Source organism: Chionomys nivalis, chromosome 19 (assembly GCF_950005125.1).
Source record: "Chionomys nivalis chromosome 19, mChiNiv1.1, whole genome shotgun sequence".
NCBI lineage: Eukaryota > Metazoa > Chordata > Mammalia > Rodentia > Cricetidae > Chionomys > Chionomys nivalis.
In genome coordinates this window covers 6,709,716-6,727,205 of record NC_080104.1, presented here as the reverse complement: position 1 = coordinate 6,727,205, position 17,490 = coordinate 6,709,716, and the positions used below count along the sequence as shown (strand labels likewise).

The following is a 17,490-nucleotide window of genomic DNA, read 5'->3' as shown; positions in this document are numbered from 1 at the left end:
TCCTTGAGAGACAGAACTGCTTTTTACCACTGTAGGAGACGTGGGCAGTGTGAGCAGAGAAAGATCAGGGCTTGTTTGGGGTTAAGCTGCATGTGACATGCCTAGCTGATTTCCCGGTGTAGGGTTGAGAAGAGCGGTCTAGACTGGAGGTAACGAATCTGGAAACCATAACTACAAGTGCGACTGTGGGCTGACACTGTGAACACCTGACCCTCCAGGGCTTCTGTGTCAGGAGATGCAAAATAAGTACAGGCACTTGAGGTGCAGCCGCCTGAGTGTCTATGGAGGGGACAAGGCATGCTGAAGGGATGCTGACACACTTCATCAGATCCAAGTTGAAGGCACCTCAGCACCCACTACATGCACCTTGTGATAGCTTGGTGAGGGTGTCGGGGAAATCTCATGGCTGGTATGTGAGTTGGGTTCAAAGTTAGGAAAGTCATATGAGAAATTTCAGAATTGCAAAATGCATCTATTTTGAGTCAGTAATTCTATTTTTTAGAGTCTTTGAAAAAATATGATTATATACTTAGCAAAGTTTTCTTTGTAATGTTGAGAACAATCTAAATATCCAGTGAGAAGGCTCTGCTAAGATACGTTATTCATCTGTATAATGAACATTAGATATAATGTGTTTGCATGTATGTATATATGTTTATTCACATACTTACATGTATATGTAAAAATATGCACATGCTGATTCTATAAAGATACATGTTATTTATAGTATTTATTTTATAAGAAGGGTCTAGAAGAACAGAGCCTAAGGCTGTGGTACATCCTCTGGAAGGGTTCCTCAGAGGTAACAGCTCTGCTAGGAGGGACTTGAAAATTGATAGATGGAGAAAGGAAAGACACTTTCTGTGTATTGGTTTGTAGGTTCATGCTTTTGAACTTGTTGAATCATATTACCTGTCCAGAAGTAAATAGAATGTAAGAGCTGCAGACAGGCCTGGTGAGGAGACAGGCCTGGTGAGGAGACAGGCCTGGTGGGGAGACAGGCATGGTGGGGAGACAGGCATGGTGGGATGGGCTCTGCATGATGTAGCTGTTGATGTTAATAAACAGATGTGTGTGTGTGTGTCTCTGTATGTGTGTGTGTGTCTCTGTGTGTGTGTCTATGTATATGTGTGTGTGTGTGTCTGTGTGTGTGTGTCTGTGTGTGTGTGTCTGTGTGTGTGAGTGTGTGTCTCTGTGTGTGTGTGTGTGGTGTGTGTGTGTATGGGTGTGTATGTATATACATATCTATTTTTTTCAGTGTTTTGGAACAGACCTGAGGGTTTGCTAATGCTAGGGAATGTCGGGCAACGGGGAACAAGCCTCATCTTAATAACTGGTAAGGTGGCCCTTGAGTGTGTCTGTGACAGGACAGGAGTATCTGCTGAACTTAATGTGAACTGCATGTTTGTGCATGGCAGTTAAGTTCCACAAAGCATCAAATTATGCTGCTTCACTCACCTAGAGTCACCCAGATGGGAAATGCTGGCAGAGGGAGAGAGCTGCATGGAACTCATTCACAAATCGCACTGCTGTAGGCTTGGCATCACAGGGATCTTGCCATCCATCTGGTTTCAGGGCTATATTTAAGAGACCTGGTTTATCTATTCTATCTCATGTGGAATGAGATTTAACAGTTCAAAATCCATCTTAAAATAGTTTGGCTTCTGTTAGTGCCAAGAGTGCTTTGGGAGGATGGCCAAGAAAAGGAGACTGCTGACTGTAGCTGTTGGGAGGAACGAGGTGTTTCCACCTCCACAGGATGGAGACGAGGTCCCTGTGCTCACCCTTGGCCACAGCAGACCTCACCCTGAGCTGGGAGAGTCCTTGACCAAGGCTGTCTGTCTAAATGTACTGTGTGTAGACACTTAAAGGCGACATTTGTTCACAGGCAGCGGGGCGCTGGCTTTCAGCCCCTAACACTGTGGTGAGTTGACCTTACTTGGGTCCTAACTGTCCCTGTCTTATAGATTATATCTTCTGGGAACAGCCCACTCTACCTAATTTGGAAAACGAAAGTAAATTAAAATTAGGCCATCTAGTTAAGTTTTGACAGGATTTAGAAATGTGTACTCTTTGATTTCGGTTGTCACTGTTTGAAACACACACACATACTCTTGTGCCGATTTTGTCAGCTGAGAAATAATTGTTAGTATGGCTACAGCATTTCTGTCAGCAATTCACTGAACCCGCAGATACAGAATCCATGGAAGCAAAAACTTACTATACTTAATTCAGTAACTTCAGTAGTTTCAAAGGCAAAATAAAGCTAATTTTCAAGTACATCATTTTAAGATCAGTTTATCTTATGAGTGTTTGGCCACATGTTGTATACTGTATTTAATCTCCTGTATTTTGAATTTATAGAAGAGACTAACTACTGTATTTAAAAGGTCACCTGCTTTGTATTTGATTATGAAAAATGGCTCTAGTTTTAGTGGGATGAGGAGATGATACCTTCTTCTGACTTGGCGTCATCTGCTTTCACAGCAAGACCTGCTGCTTTGTGACTGTATTAAGTATATATGCACGTGTGTGTGTGTCCAGTGTGTTGTGTACCTAGAAGTATTTAGGTTTTATTTAGTGTTATCTGTGATGAGAAGTATAAAACAATAGAAATCGAAATTCCTCTTTCGTATACTCCCAAACAATTAGACACAGTTTCAAACACGGAGGTGCACATGTACACACATGCACACACACCCACGTGAACACGCCCATATACCCTACACACTTGAAGGAAATACTTGTTTTCCCATATAGTGTGTTTATAGATTATTTGGGAATTTCAGATAATGTATGTACCCTGATCACACTCACTTCCCAGTCCTTCCAGGTCCATTTCCTGACCCTGGTGACTCTTCCCCTCCCCCCAAAAAAGAAGAAAATATACCAATTTGTATTGCCCATATACTCACTGGGGCGTGGCCAAACTCACAGTGGCCAGCCCCTTAAAGAAAACTGAGTCCTTCCCCACCCCCATGTCTGCCAGAGGCCACCAATTGCAGAGAGCTACAGTGTTTATTTATGTAGAAGTCTAGTGGACATACTTTTATATGACTCTCCAGCTAGAAGCTAAAAGTTTAAATACCTTGTGTAGTCTCCAGAACAGACTGATAGCCCTAATGTGGTTCTTTCTCGTGTGGCCTATGATTTCCATCCCTTGAAGATCAGAATTAAACTCTTAGCCATCACCTGACTAGGGGTTTTCCATTCACCCTTTCCTTAGTTCTCTTTATTAGACTGAGAACCATTCGGCAGGGTTTGTTTAGGTAGTGCACCAGAAGTAAAATGACATACTGTTCTTTCCCAAGAACAGGCTATGGGACCAAAGGAGTCTAATTGTAGGGTTTAGGGGCATAGAACAGCCAGGACTTAAAAGCAGTCCTCCCTCCCACACTGGAGACATGACTCCGCGGTTAAAGAGCCGGTGCTGTTCTCCCAGAGGTCTTGAGTTTGTTCCCAGGTACTTCTATAACCCCGCCCAAACACACAATTTAAAAAATAAGTTTTTAAAGAGCAGATATCCCAGGTCCAGCAGGTTCTCTTTGTGAGACCCTGACCATTTGCTGACTTCTGCGCTTAGCTACCTCTAAGTATAGATCTGTGTATCTCTGTGTTTTGTGTTTTGTTGGGGTTGTGTAATGTGTTCTCAGCCTGCAAACTTGGATGCCTTTAAACAAGCTGACTGTTGAACAGCATAGCACATTGCGTCGTGTCAGCCTTCCACGGGACCATGTCCTCATACACACAGTAATGCATCATGTCAGCCTTCCACGGGACCATGTCCTCATACACACAGTAATGCATCATGTCAGCCTTCCACGGGACCATGTCCTCATACACACAGTAATGCATCATGTCAGCCTTCCACGGGACCATATCCTCATACACACAGTAATGCATCATGTCAGTCTTCCACAGGACCATGTCCTCATAAACACTCAGAATTAACTGTAGCCTCTGACTTTATATGGTGGCAGTATGCTGAAGAACCCTGGTCTCTTTGTCTCTCCCTGTCTCTCCGTGTCTGCCTCTGACTATCTGTGTGTCTTTGTGCAAGACAGAAGACTAATTCAGGTATTATTCCTCTGACACCACTTTAAATAAAAAATAAGACAGGTACTCTTCATTGTCTGGGCTTATGAAGTAGATCAGGTTGGCTTGTTAGCATGGCCCAGGATCCCCCAGTCTCTGTCAACCCCTCCCCCACCAGCACTGGGATTACAAACAAGGGCCATCACACCTGACCCTTCTACATGGATTCTGGGGACCAAACTGAGTCCTTCTGCTCGCATAGCAAGTGCTTTGCTGACTGCGCCATCTGCTCTGCCCTCTTCTGCCTCCTTAGCAGGTGCACCATGGGGTCATTTTCCTTTAAAGAAAACACGGACTACCCTGTGCTTTCAGTAGAGTATGTCATGTAGTTTAAACCAAACTAGTGTTTGGGGCACTGCCTAATAGGAAAAATGTAATCCAAGATAATGTGACAAGTTATGTGTGGCTCTACAATGTACAAAATTACGACAGATGTGTTCTGGAAGAGTGTTTGGAAGCTAAGCAGACACAAGAAGATAGACCTTGTTCCTGAGAGAAAAAGGGCTGTGTTCCTTTCTCCCGTTATTGTTGGCCTGGTTTCTGTTTCTGAATGTGAAGATTCCCCCACAGCAGGATGCTTACCCCTGCCTCCACACAGGGCCACAGCAGACTCTGTTACTCTCCACAGTGTGCTCTTTAGAACGTCAAGACTACTTCGTACACAATCTAGAACTTCTCAATACAGATTTTGCAGATGAGTATCACAGAAGTAATTTTCTCAGGTTAAACAAAATTCCAGTTATCTTCAAACTACCTGTGTTTTGTTATCTCTAATCTTAAGAAAAATACTTGAGTCTTTAGCCTGGAAAGTCCCATGTTTCAGTTCCTAATGCTGCAAATGAGGGGGCAGGCACCCAAAACAGACTTTTTTTTTATGTGCATCTTTCCCCAGTGGTAACAGCCCAGAGGTGTCTGCTGATGGATTGACCTCAGCTGTTTCTGGTCTTCTTATCCCAGAAGAAGCTACTTTGGGTAGTTCTTCATCTTCCTGTCCTACTAAACAGGCCTTATGAAAAACCTGTGTGGGTGCTACCGCGGTGTGCCACAGTTGAGGGGCTGTCACTAAACATCTGCAATCCAGACCACAGGGATAGATGCAGTAGTCATTGGTGAGCATAGAGGGGTTCCTAGCGTAGCTAATAGGAAGAGGAGAATAAGAACTGTCTTCCACCAGCTGACCCAAGAGAAGCCCCCAGAGTAGCAGTGTTGTTTCTGGACAGAGAGATATAAACTGAGAGGCCTGGGGCCAGCCTGCCAGCACTCATCACTGAGCGGTTCTGCCTGCTCCCTGCCTGTGTCCCAGGCTCGGAGTGGCTTGTGTGTGCTGGTGAGGGGCACTTAGCACATAGCCTTATTTCACAGAGCTTCATGTGGGAGGGGTTGACCAGTTCTCTTGTTTTGTATGATTTCTTAAGTAAAAGCATGGTGTTCTTTCTTAGTGTGATGGTTTAAAAGAAATTGCCCCCAAGGAAGTGGAACTACTAGGAGGTGTGGCCTTGTTGGGGAAAGGGTGTCACTGTGGGGTGGACTTTGAGGTCTCATAAAAGTTCAAGTCACACCTAGTTGCCTACAAGTCAAGATGTAGGAGACTTGGCTTCTTCTACAGCACAATGTCTGTCTGTGTGTTGCCATGCCAACCATGATGATAATGGACTAAGTCTCTGAAAGTGTAAGCCATTCCAATGAAATGTTTTTATTTTATAAGAGTTGCCATGGTCATGGTGTCTCTTCACAGCAATAAAAACCCAAACTAAGGCACTTAGGTTTTCATAAATGTAAATTTGTCTGATTACTTTTAGTTTGTTTTATTAGAATAAAATAATTTTAAATAACCTACTATTACAATTTATCTTAAGTTTTACATTGTGCCACATGGACTTTCTTCCATATGGCATGCTTCCTAGTATAAAAATCTTAGTTGATATTACACATACACGTATTTTGGCTCTGGTTTCAAACAAAGTCATTGTTATATATTCTTGTGTCATCATTTTAATGCTATGCCATCTTGGCTATATGATACCTAAAATCTTTGCCATTGAGTTCCTTGACAAAATTATGAATAGATATGCTGACTGCCTAACTACAGGTTTCTGTTCTCACTCTGCTGGGCATGCATCTTTACAGAGTAGTTGGTATGTCTAAATAATGAGTTTTGGTAGTGTCTGGTATGACATGTAATCATGCTTACCAGTGGTATGTAATTAATAAATGTTATTTGCTGACCTTATAATGTTTTCATTTCAACAATCAAGAATTACTCTCATTATGCAAAATGGTGAGATTTTTTGTTTTAATATCAGAGATAATTGACTACTGATCTACAGAAACAGGAAAGTGCTCTAAAACACTCACATGGCAAATGTTCCCATTTTCTTCTTCTTTTTTTTTTTTTTTTTTTTTTGGTTTTTCGAGACAGGGTTTCTCTGTAGCTTTGGTGCCCGTCCCGGAACTAGCTCTTGTAGACCAGGCTGGCCTCGAACTCACAGAGATCCATCTGCCTCTGCCTCCCTTGAGTGCTGGGATTAAAGGCGTGCGCCACCACCGCCCGGCCCCATTTTCTTCTTGAAGTAACTGTTCCTCTTTAAGTTTCATGTTAGAGCCGGGCGGTGGTGGCGCACGCCTTTAATCCCAGCACTCGGGAGGCAGAGGCAGGCGAATCTCTGTGAGTTCGAGACCAGCCTGGTCTACAAGAGCTAGTTCCAGGACAGGCTCCAAAACCACAGAGAAACCCTGTCTCGAAAAACCAAAAAAAAAAAAAAAAAAAAAAAAAAGTTTCATGTTAGAGGGCTGGAGAGATGGCTCAGCGGTTAAGAGCACTGACTGCTCTTCCAAAGGTCCTGAGTTCAATTCCCAGCAACCACATGGTGGCTCACAACCATCTGTAATGAGGTCTGGTGCCCTCTTCTGGCCTGCAGGCATACACATAGACAGAATATTGTATACATAGTAAATAAATAAATAAATATTTAAAAAAAAGTTTCATGTTAGAATCTTAATAAGTGAAAACACTGTTGAAGATAATTTAAAAATTCATGTCTTTGTGAGGTAAACAGTGAGTAGAAACAAAAAATGTAGATTCTTGCCTGCCCCTCCCCACCTACTTCCTATCTACCCTTCTCTTTAAGTTTAGACAAAGTTTACAGTCTTGTGATCCTAGATCTTCAAGGTTGTCACTCTGAGCCTGGCTCCAGTGTGTACCTGCTGCACATGCTCTTGAGGCTGTCCCAGCTTCCTACTCTCTTGCTCCAGCTCTTCTCCAAGAAAACCTTGCTCTGCCTTCTTGTTAGAGCCCTTCACAGCACTTGCTAAAAATGCCTATGGCTCTACCCATCCCAAACTCCTAAACCATAATCTTCCAGAGGTAGAAAGTCTGCATGTTAGGTGCACTGGGGGTGATGAGGTTTGAGATTGTCTCCCGAGTCCTTGTACTCTTCAGTGACATCTGTCCCCATCCTCCTCTGACAAGCTGTGAAAGCCCCCCCCCCCAGCCACATGTTCTGTAAAGTTTCTTAGTGACCACACCCACTTCCCTGGATGTCCATCAGCTACAGACTCCTGCCCACCACTTCTTCCTCCCTATGCCCTTTACTTCCCTCTGATTTAACAATGGGGGCTTTAAAAACAGATCTGGGACAGGCTGTATGACTTAGTTTAACATTTTTGTTTATCTGATTGTTACCAGCCACTGTAGAGTTTGCCCTATTCTTTAAACAGAATTATAAATGTTTTATAAAAAGAGAAGGAACCCTATTTTTAAGTTTCTTAATAAGATAGGGTGTTTTTCATTGAGTTAGTTCTTTTCTGTAAATATTTGGAAATAGGTTACTTAACATCTAACCTAAGCAAGTCCTTTATGTCTACTGTGGAACAACAATCTTAAAAAAAAATACCAAAACTGTGACTTGCTAGAGTAATTCCTGGTAAGTTATTGCCAAGGTGTGTGTGTACATATTCTTATGAGTGTGCGTGTGTATGGAAGACAGAAGTCACCCCCAGTTCTTTAGCCACTGTTCACTAGTTTTTGAGACAGTGTGACTTACTGGTCTGGAGCTCATCAATTAGACAAGTCTAACTTGCCAGCTAGTTCCAGGGATCCCTGTCTCCACTCCTCAGGTACAAGATCACAAACACACATCATCACAGGACTTTTGTGCACAATTTCTCACAAGCGCATATGCCATCACACCTGGCTTTTGCACAAGCTCTGGAGATCACACTTGGGTCTTTATGCTTGCATAGTGTCTTAGGGTTTCTTTTACTTAGAAGAGACGCCATGACCACAGCAACTCTCATAAAGGAAAACACCTACTTGAGGTGATGACTTATAGTGCAGAGGTTTTAGTTCATTATTATCGGGACAGGGAGCATGGTGGCATGCAGGCAGATATCTTGATCAAAAGGCAACAAGAAGTGGACTGTGACATTAGGAGAAGCTTGAGCACAGGAAACCTCAAAGTCCACCCCACAGTGATACACTTTCTTCACCAAGATCACACCTACTCCGACAAGGCCACACCTCCTAATAGTGCCACTCCCTTTGGGGGCCATTTTCCTTCAAACCACTGTTTCCACTCTCTGGCCTCCAAAATCTTATAGCCATAGCATAGTGCAAAAATGCATTCAGTCTAACTTCAAATGTCCTCATAGTCTATAACAGTCTCGAACTTATTTAAAAGTATAAAGTTCAATGTCTCTTCTGAAATGTATATAGTCTCTTAACTGTAAAATAAAAATAAAAAAGCAGATCAATACTTCCAACATATAATAGCACAGGATATACATTACCATTCCAAAATGTAAGGAAGGGATAGCAAGGAAATACTGGACCAAAGCAAGACTGAAAATCAGCCTGGCAAACTCCAAACTCTGCATCTCCATGTCTGATGTCTGAACGCTCTTCAGATCTCCAATTCTGTTCAGCTTTGTTGACTGCAACACACTTCTTTCTTTTGGGCTGGTTTCCACTCTCTGTTATCAGCTCTCCTTGGCAGATATCCCATGGTTCTGGCATCTTCAACATCTTGGGATCTCCAAGGTAATCCAGGCTTCACCTTCACAGCTTCACACAATGACATCTCTGGGCCACCACTCAGGGACACCCCTGACACATGCCTGTCTTCAAAGGCTTTTTTTAGACACACAGGGAGACTCCATAGCCCATTTCTTCTCTCTTTAGCTCAAAATCCAGAACCACATGGCTAAAGCTGCCAAGTTCTGCTACTTTTGGGGACTGGAACATGGCCCCCCTTTTCAATTACATGCTCACCAGCTTTTGGTTATCCGTGGTTTTCATCACTGCCTAAACTTGGTTGTCCTAGAACTTGATCTGCAGATCAGGCTGTCCTCAGACTCAAAGATCTGCCAGCCCTTGCCTTCTTTGTGCTGGGATTAAAGGTATGCACCACCACACCCACCTCTAAGCTTAGCTGGTGGGGTCTTGCCCTCACTGCAGCCCCATGTATCAGTTTCTGATTAATGTGTACAGACACTAAGAAATAACGTTGTCAGTCAGTGTATGGAGCTGTTTTGAAGTGATGTCAAGTAGGAAGGGAATTAGAAGATGGAACACTCAACCAACAGTGAAAGCAAACGGAACAGCACAGAAAGGCAGGTATAACAGCAGACACCTGCAGTCCCACCATTCTGGAGGCTGAGTTAAGAGGACTGAATTAAACTTGAAGGCCCAGTGAGATGGTTCAGTGGTGAAAGGAATTTGCCACCAAGCCTGCCAACCTGAGTTTGGTCTCAGGACCTACATAGTGAAAGAAGAGAACATACTTGAGCAAATTGTCCTTTCATGTGATGCTTGCACATGTAAACACACACACACATGCACACACACGCTCAAATCGCACAAGTACACAAATATATAAATGTAAAGAAAATAAGTAAATAATAAAACTCAAAGTAGGGCTGGTGATACATCTCATTATTATAGTGCTTACTTCCTATGCATGAGACCCATACAGTGTCTAACCAGCTTTACAGTAATTATATATTCTTGTAAATGCAGTAACTAGCAGACATGCCCTTTCTCAGCATCTGTCAGTAGGCACTGGCCAGCTCCACCCTGGCTCACCAACAGTTCAGGCCCTGTGACTGTGAAAATGTGAGCCAGAGCTCTATACCTGTGCAGTGAGCTGCACTGTGCACAGACAGAAATGGGACTCCAAGCAGCACGTGTGGAGAGGGGGACTGTGAGTGCACTGTGGATTTCTGTTGACACGGAGAAAGCACAGTGGAAGATTAGTCCCGTGCACTAGAAATGAGCAGGAGGGCAGAGGTAGAGGACAGCAGGTGGGAGCAAGACCTACCCGAATATACCTTGATAGCCTTTGGAATTATGCTAAGTTTTGAATAAATTTTGTAGATTTATTTTTGGAAAACATTTTTTTGTAAAACAAAAGCACATACATACTGACACAAGCAAACAGCGAGCCAACAACTGAACCTGATTATGCTTTGTCCGTGAGAGAGCCACACAGATGACAAGACAACGCACATTCTTGGTAAGACCTGCTCTAAGGACAAAAGTGATGGAGCTAACTTCAGCTCTATAGTCTTACCATTAGACAAAACTGACATTGACCTTTCCTGACAGGAAGTGCGTGTGTCTTTGCATCCTGCTCGTCGCCTGTTCCAGTGTTGGGTCCTCAGTAGAGATGACCCTAGATACTTATGTCGGTTTTAGCTCCTTTTCTGGTTGTGGGAAGCCTATCTAAAAGAAGCAGGTGCAAATGACAATTGTAGACCTGCAAGGAACATTCACTGGCCTCAGAGATACTCTCCATCTCTCGATGTGTGGAATCTCCCATCTTTCTTCCCTTACAGTCTTAAATAGACACATTGATGGAATTCCAGTGCATCTTGGGATTGTTGTAGATATGCCTAGAAAATACATGTTCCCAGTTCATTGTCTCCTATAGGATGGGGAAGTAATAACCTCCATTTGTTTTTATTTCTCTCAGCCATGGAATTCCATGAACACTTGCACAGCATAGGCACCAAGGAGGGACTGAAGGAACGGAAATTGCAGAAGGCGGTGGAGAGCTTTACTTGGAATATTACAATCTTAAAGGTACTGTATTTGTTACTTTTCTGTTGCTATGGTAAAATACTACAACAAAGGCAACTTATAATATTTATTTTTCCTACCATTCAGAGGGATGAGTCCCTTAAAGCAGGGATGCTCAGTAGCAAGCAGGTGTGGCCAGAGCTGGAGCCTGGGAGCTCATATCCTCAACCACAAATATGAAACAGAGCAATCTGAATTGGGACAAGGCTGTAAAACTTCAAAACCCAGTCCCAGTGACATATGTCCTTCAGCATAGCAGCACCTTCTAAACCTCCCGAGCAGTGCCTCCGGCGGGAAGGGAAGTGCCTGTGCCTGTGCAGGGTATATCTCATTTCAGCCATCACATTCCAGTCTCTCGTTTCCATGGGCTCATGGCCATAGCGTAGTATCAAATGGATTTAGTATAACTTCAGAAGTCCCCATAGTCTTTTACAGTCTTGACATTTTAAAGTCTCCTTGAGGTTCAAAGATAATTTCTACTATAACCCCTGTAAAATAAAACATAAGATTATATACATCCAACATATAATGGCACGGAATATACATTACCATTTCAAAAGGGAGGAATGAGATCCATATCTATCGCCATGCACAAAACTCAAGTCCAAATGGATTAAAGACCTCAATATTAGTCTGAACACACTGAACCTGATAGAAGAAAAAGTGGGAAGTACCCTACAACTTATGGGCACAGGAGATCACTTCCTGCGTATATCCCCAGCAGCACAGACATTAAAGACAACATTGAATAAATGGGACCTCCTGAAACTGAGAAGCTTCTGTAAAGCAAAGGACACTGTCACTAAGACAAAAAGGCAACCCACTGACTGGGAGAAGATCTTCACCAACCCTGCAACAGACAAAGGTCTGATCTCCAAAATATATAAAGAACTCAAGAAACTAGACTTTAAAATGCTAATTAACCCAATTAAAAAATGGGGCACTGAACTGAACAGAGAATTCTCAACAGAAGAAATTCAAATGGCCAAAAGACACTTAAGGTCATGCTCAACCTCCTTAGCAATAAGGGAAATGCAAGTTAAAACAACTTTGAGATACCATCTTACACCTGTCAGAATGGCTAAAATCAAAAACACCAATGATAGCCTTTGCTGGAGAGGTTGTGGAGTAAGGGGTACACTCATCCATTGCTGGTGGGAATGCAAACTTGTGCAACCACTTTGGAAATCAGTGTGGCGATTTCTCAGGAAATTTGGGATCAACCTACCCCAAGATCCAGTAATACCACTCTTGGGAATATACCCAAGAGATGCCCTATCAAATGACAAAAGTATCTGTCCAACTATGTTCATAGCAGCATTGTTTGTAATAGTCAAAAGGGAGGAATGGGGACACGGGGAAATACCTGCAAGATCTAGCAGGTGGAATGCCAAGTCCTATGGCTTCATGTCCACTTTCAGGAATTTTAATTTTAAGGGGTTTAGATGGCTCCTTCCCTCCAGCTTTGCTGGAGTTCACTCAGAATTCACTCGGGTTGATTCCGTGCCCTGTATGCAGCTCTCCTGGTACCCCATAGCTCTGTCGTCTCTAGCCCTTTGTGATCTCCATTGCATCCCAAGCTTTCCTTTCCGAGCTTCATATGAGGGCTTCTCAGGGCCTTTACAGAGGTGTCCCCTGCCTGTGTTGCGCGGCCTGAGAGGCTCTGACACTGGAGGAAAAGACCTGTCTCTGCTTCACTCTTGCATCCTGTACGCCTCGAAACCCAGCGCCATTTGGATGGCACTGCCAAGTTTGGCTGCCGGTTTGGGATGGGCCCTGCACCTTTAATCACATTAGCAGTCACTTTTATTCAGTTGCTTTCTTGGAATTGTTGGAGATTTAGCTGGGTGGATCTTGCCCTGAAGACAGTCTTCCCTTTGTTCCAGCTCAGAGTGGCCCTAATCTGAAAGGCCAATTGTCCTTGATAGTTGTGGCCTCTCTTCCAGCACAAACCTTGGCTGTAATAGTAAGCTTCCCAGTCTTTTTTTTCTTGGTATATTTTATATTTCTTTCTGTCCTACTTGTACTTTTTCGTAGAGGACCTGCATAAGCATTTTCAGCAGTAACGATGCCATAGACCCAACATGTCTTTAAATTTATCCTGCCAAAAAAAATTAGTCCTTTAATTTTTAAATTAGCCTCAGGACATGGGCAGATGGCAACCAGATTCTTTGCTACAATATTTAAATTTCATGATATTTATAAGCAATATTGCTATATCTCTAAGCATTGTTGCTCTGTTCTGAAGTATAGCACTTGCCATTAATCTTGTCTGGTGTATGCAGTGGGTGCGGGGGAGAGAACACAGCACCTGTTGATGCTGGACAAGCTCTACTGCTGAACCGCACCATCAGCCCCTTCCTTTCTCATACCCATCATGGTGTCGCCTTTACTATCTATCCCACGCTTACAATTGGCTTGGAGCTCCCTCTACCCCAGCTTCAGACCCTGAATTACAGTGACTGCCCTGAATTACACTCTGCTCAGTTTCCTATCTCTGAACTGGCCCCATGTCACCAGCCTCTTCTCCCCTTCCCTCCAGTTGTTTTATTCTCAGCTCCAAACACAGAACATTGAAGACCATCATTAAATTTGGACTTCCCTTGTTTGGTTGAGTGTAAGACAGAATTTTCTTATAGTATTTTATGGTTTCCAGTCTAAGTGTCATCAGCTTTATGAACCTGTTAAATGTCGTGTGGTGTTACATGTCTGTGATCACAGCACTCGGGGATTGGAGCAGGAAAACCAACTGCGAGGCCATGTCACAGGAGGTGGCAGAATTCCATGGTGGAAAACCCTGGTGCAGCTGGTTATCAGGAACAAAACTTCTCTGAGACTAGAATGGATGAGAGGTGTTAGCACACACGGGAGATCATGAGAGACCTGAGGGAACTCTGGTAACATCTGTGTCTCTCAGGGCCAGTGCTCTGCCGGCTCTGCTCTGTGCATCTCTGCATTCTTCCTGCTCCTCGCTCCTGCTCATCATCTACTGCTTTACTGCCCGGCCTCTCCTTGGCCCTCCATGATGTGATAAGGGAGCCTCTATGGTGTTTGCTGGCCCAGCCAGGCATCCCACAGTGACAGCCTCCTCAGATTGGCTCTTCCCCAGCACCAATCCACTGGTCCAAAGATGGCTACCTTCATTGGCTATTCCAGGTTCCTACTGCTATGTAACAAAACTAATGGCTTAAGATGCCCCCCCCCCCAGTTCTGTGATTAGCAAAAGTCAGCTGTGTGCTTTTCCTGACCCATGTGGTGTTGGCCAGAGCCACTCAGAAGACATTGTTTTGTTGGGAGCTCAGCTGCCTTGAAAATAGGGACCATGGCTGGACTCTCACTTACGGGCGGGTGCAGAGCACTCGTATAGTGAGTGTTCAGTGGGTTAAAGAAGCTGGTTCAAACCCAGCTGCCATCACGTGAAATGCCCAGCTGGTTCCGTGTCCTGTGCTCTTTGCCCTCAGAAACAAGGATAGGAGCAAAACTCCAAAAACAATTAGAGACTTATTCTCTCTAGGAACATACAACTTTTGCCAAAAATAAGTCAATTGACCAGATGGTGTCTGTACAGGCATAATCTAGATCTTCTTTGTTTATCCTAGGTTAGTGCTTCCCTTAGAAACTTGCAGACTGTCTTAAAACGTCAGTGTGATGGCCCATGGATGACTGTTTCCCTTTCAGCAGCAATTCTCAGATGCTTCAGTTACTGTTGCTAGTGATGTCATGTTCCCAGTTTTTCTGCAAAGCTATACTTGACTGGAAGCTAATTTCTAACTAAGTCATGTGTGAACAGTAGTATTCATCGTTGGGCAGGCTGCTCTTTCTGATCTGTTTTAAACACAGCACATCCCAGGGACCATACCAGTGTGCAATGATTCCTCGGCTTCTGTGTGCTCACACAGAATGTGCTGAGAACCCCCCACATTCCCCGTGTGAGGGAAGGGTCCTGTGTGCTGCTTCGGGTACCCGCAGAGGTGTGGAGCTGGTCCTGGCCCACTCCTCCCCACCTGTCACCTGAGTGCCTGTACTGTGCCATAGCCTGCCTGCCTGTGACAGATCAGAGCCAACAGAGAAAACACTGTGGTCGATACCTCCTCTGCAGTGCTGCCTAGGAACCTCCATCTGAGGTGATGCAAGTAGGAAATTGCATTCTCGAGAGAATGGCATTTTTTTCTTGATTTAAATTAAATTGATTTTTTATTTGAAATTTTATAGAGCTTTGGTAAGTTGGGGGATAACCACAAATTAGATAAGAGCCCAGAGTGATGGTAAGAGTTTCAAGACTCAAAAGCAAAGTTGAACCCTGCCGTCCTTGTATGACCAGGATGCCGCACTGTAGAGTTGAATACGCCCAACACTGCCTCTCCCAGGGCTGCTGTAGGGTGAGAGGGGCAGCCAGAGAGCGGCGTCCTTTCACTGGCAGTGCACGCTCACCCTGAGTCACGAGTGCCAGTGAGGGACCCACAGGATGGGAGATACACGGGCACATTTGGACAGTGCTCAGGCCTGGAGAGACGCCTGTGCCTGTTGCTCCAGCTGCGAATTACTTGATGTTGGGTGACCTTGTTTCCTCTGTGAGGTTTAGTGAGACTTCATTGGAAAGTGGGCCTGACCAATAGGAGGCCTTCCTCTGGCTTCCCCGAGAGAGGGTGGTGAGGGATGCTCCCACAATCCCACTGTTGGAGTCACACATTGCTCATAGCACACAAGAGCTGAAAGTCTCTGTTTCCGCTTCAGTATTTTAAGTCACAGAAAGCGTGTGTATGCTGCAGTGGCAACACTGAGTCCATTGAGACGGTGGGGATTCCGTTTCCTTTGCCTCAGTGAGTGAGGTTCAGCTTTCCTTAGGTGGGGCTCACATTTACCTGAAAGGAACACAAGACACACACGTAGGAAGCGAAGTGTATTTCACTGTAATCTGCTCTTCAGATTCTGCCTTGGCCAAAGTCTCTCATTTGTCCACATTCAGCTTCCTTGCTATCAGATAGGAGCAGAAGAGTGTCTTCACGGACACATGAGACTGTCATGAGCAGTCTTTACAACACTGACTACAGCACCCGACACTAGGCAGTCCTTCAGTAAATGGTGGCTAGTGTTCCCAGAAGGCTTTGCTCTTTTGTCTGACATAACTGAGCTTTGTGGTTTCAGACTTAGCACTGTCATTACGATCCAGAGCCCTTCTGAGCTACTTTCAGTTGCAGCTGAAAGAAAGGCACTAAGGCCGGAGCAATGGCTCGGAACTGACCACCCTTCCAGGAGACCCGGTTTTGAGTCTCAGTACCCACATAGCAACTCACAAACATCTACAATTTCAGTTCCAGGTGGTCAGGCACCCTCTTCTGGTCTCCACAGGCACTGCACATACATAGCAGTAGGCCTTATACCCATACACATAAAAATAAATATTTTCTAAAAAAAAAAAAAGTAAAGAAAACATTTAAAGTACCCATGTTTTTAAAAGGTCTTTTATTTATTTTATTTCTGTAATGTTTAAGTTTATTTCAGAGTTGAGAGGCAGGTTTCAAGGTCTCCCATATGCGTTCATCACTCTGTATTATCAGCATCTCTGCCAGAGTGGTGCACTTTGTGAAGTCATCGGGGAGTCTACGTCAACATTCCATTAATGCTTAAAGACCATATGGATACTAGAATTCGCTCAGTGTTGTGCCTCAAATAGATTGGAACAATCTGAAGTATAATATCTCATTATTTTGTCTACCCATTTTTCAGTTCTCAAGATTGGGTCTGGGGTTTTACACATGCTGAACAAGGACTCTAGCCTGAGCCACATCCCCAGTCTACTATCTATAAAATTTATTTTTGGTTGTACACATTTAAGGTGTCTAACTTCACGTTTTGATTGTGCCTATAGTTGTATCGCACAGGATCTACACGTGTGATCCGATGCTCTAAACAATCTCTATGTTCTCCTGATGTACCCTGATGTCTGCCACCCGCTGGTCTCCATTGTTTGTTCAGAGCTTTTGAAGGGGGCTTGGGCCTTTGGCTTGTAAGGTTCTAAATGCCTATGATGTAGGAAATTGAAGCATACTCACTTTGTAGATGAGTCTCCCGTCTCCTAAAGCAGTGACCATAAAATACTTACTACAGACTTCATGGCGTGACTGCCTGCTTAAATGTGTAACCACTTCCTGCTATCTTGGCTGTGTGTGCTGTCACGAGATATATGTTGGATTTTGCAGACTCCATTGTCTGGTTCGCTTTGCAGAAGATTCTCATGAGAAATGGCATAGCAGCTACACTCACTGTGTGACATCTCTGAGGGACACAGAAGCATGGCCCTCTTGCATGCAGATCTG

At 44.0% G+C, this 17,490-nt stretch overlaps 1 protein-coding gene across 2 annotated transcripts in view; it reads left to right on the top strand.

The window, feature by feature from the left end:
• Positions 1-17,490, top strand: part of Plcl2 (phospholipase C like 2) — a 179,072-nt gene that overhangs the window by 151,908 nt on the left and 9,674 nt on the right. For both annotated transcript variants that reach the window (XM_057794697.1, XM_057794696.1), the window contains one exon: positions 11,067-11,176. In XM_057794697.1, coding sequence (XP_057650680.1) covers positions 11,067-11,176 — 110 coding nt within the window. The remainder of the gene's footprint in view (positions 1-11,066; positions 11,177-17,490) is intronic.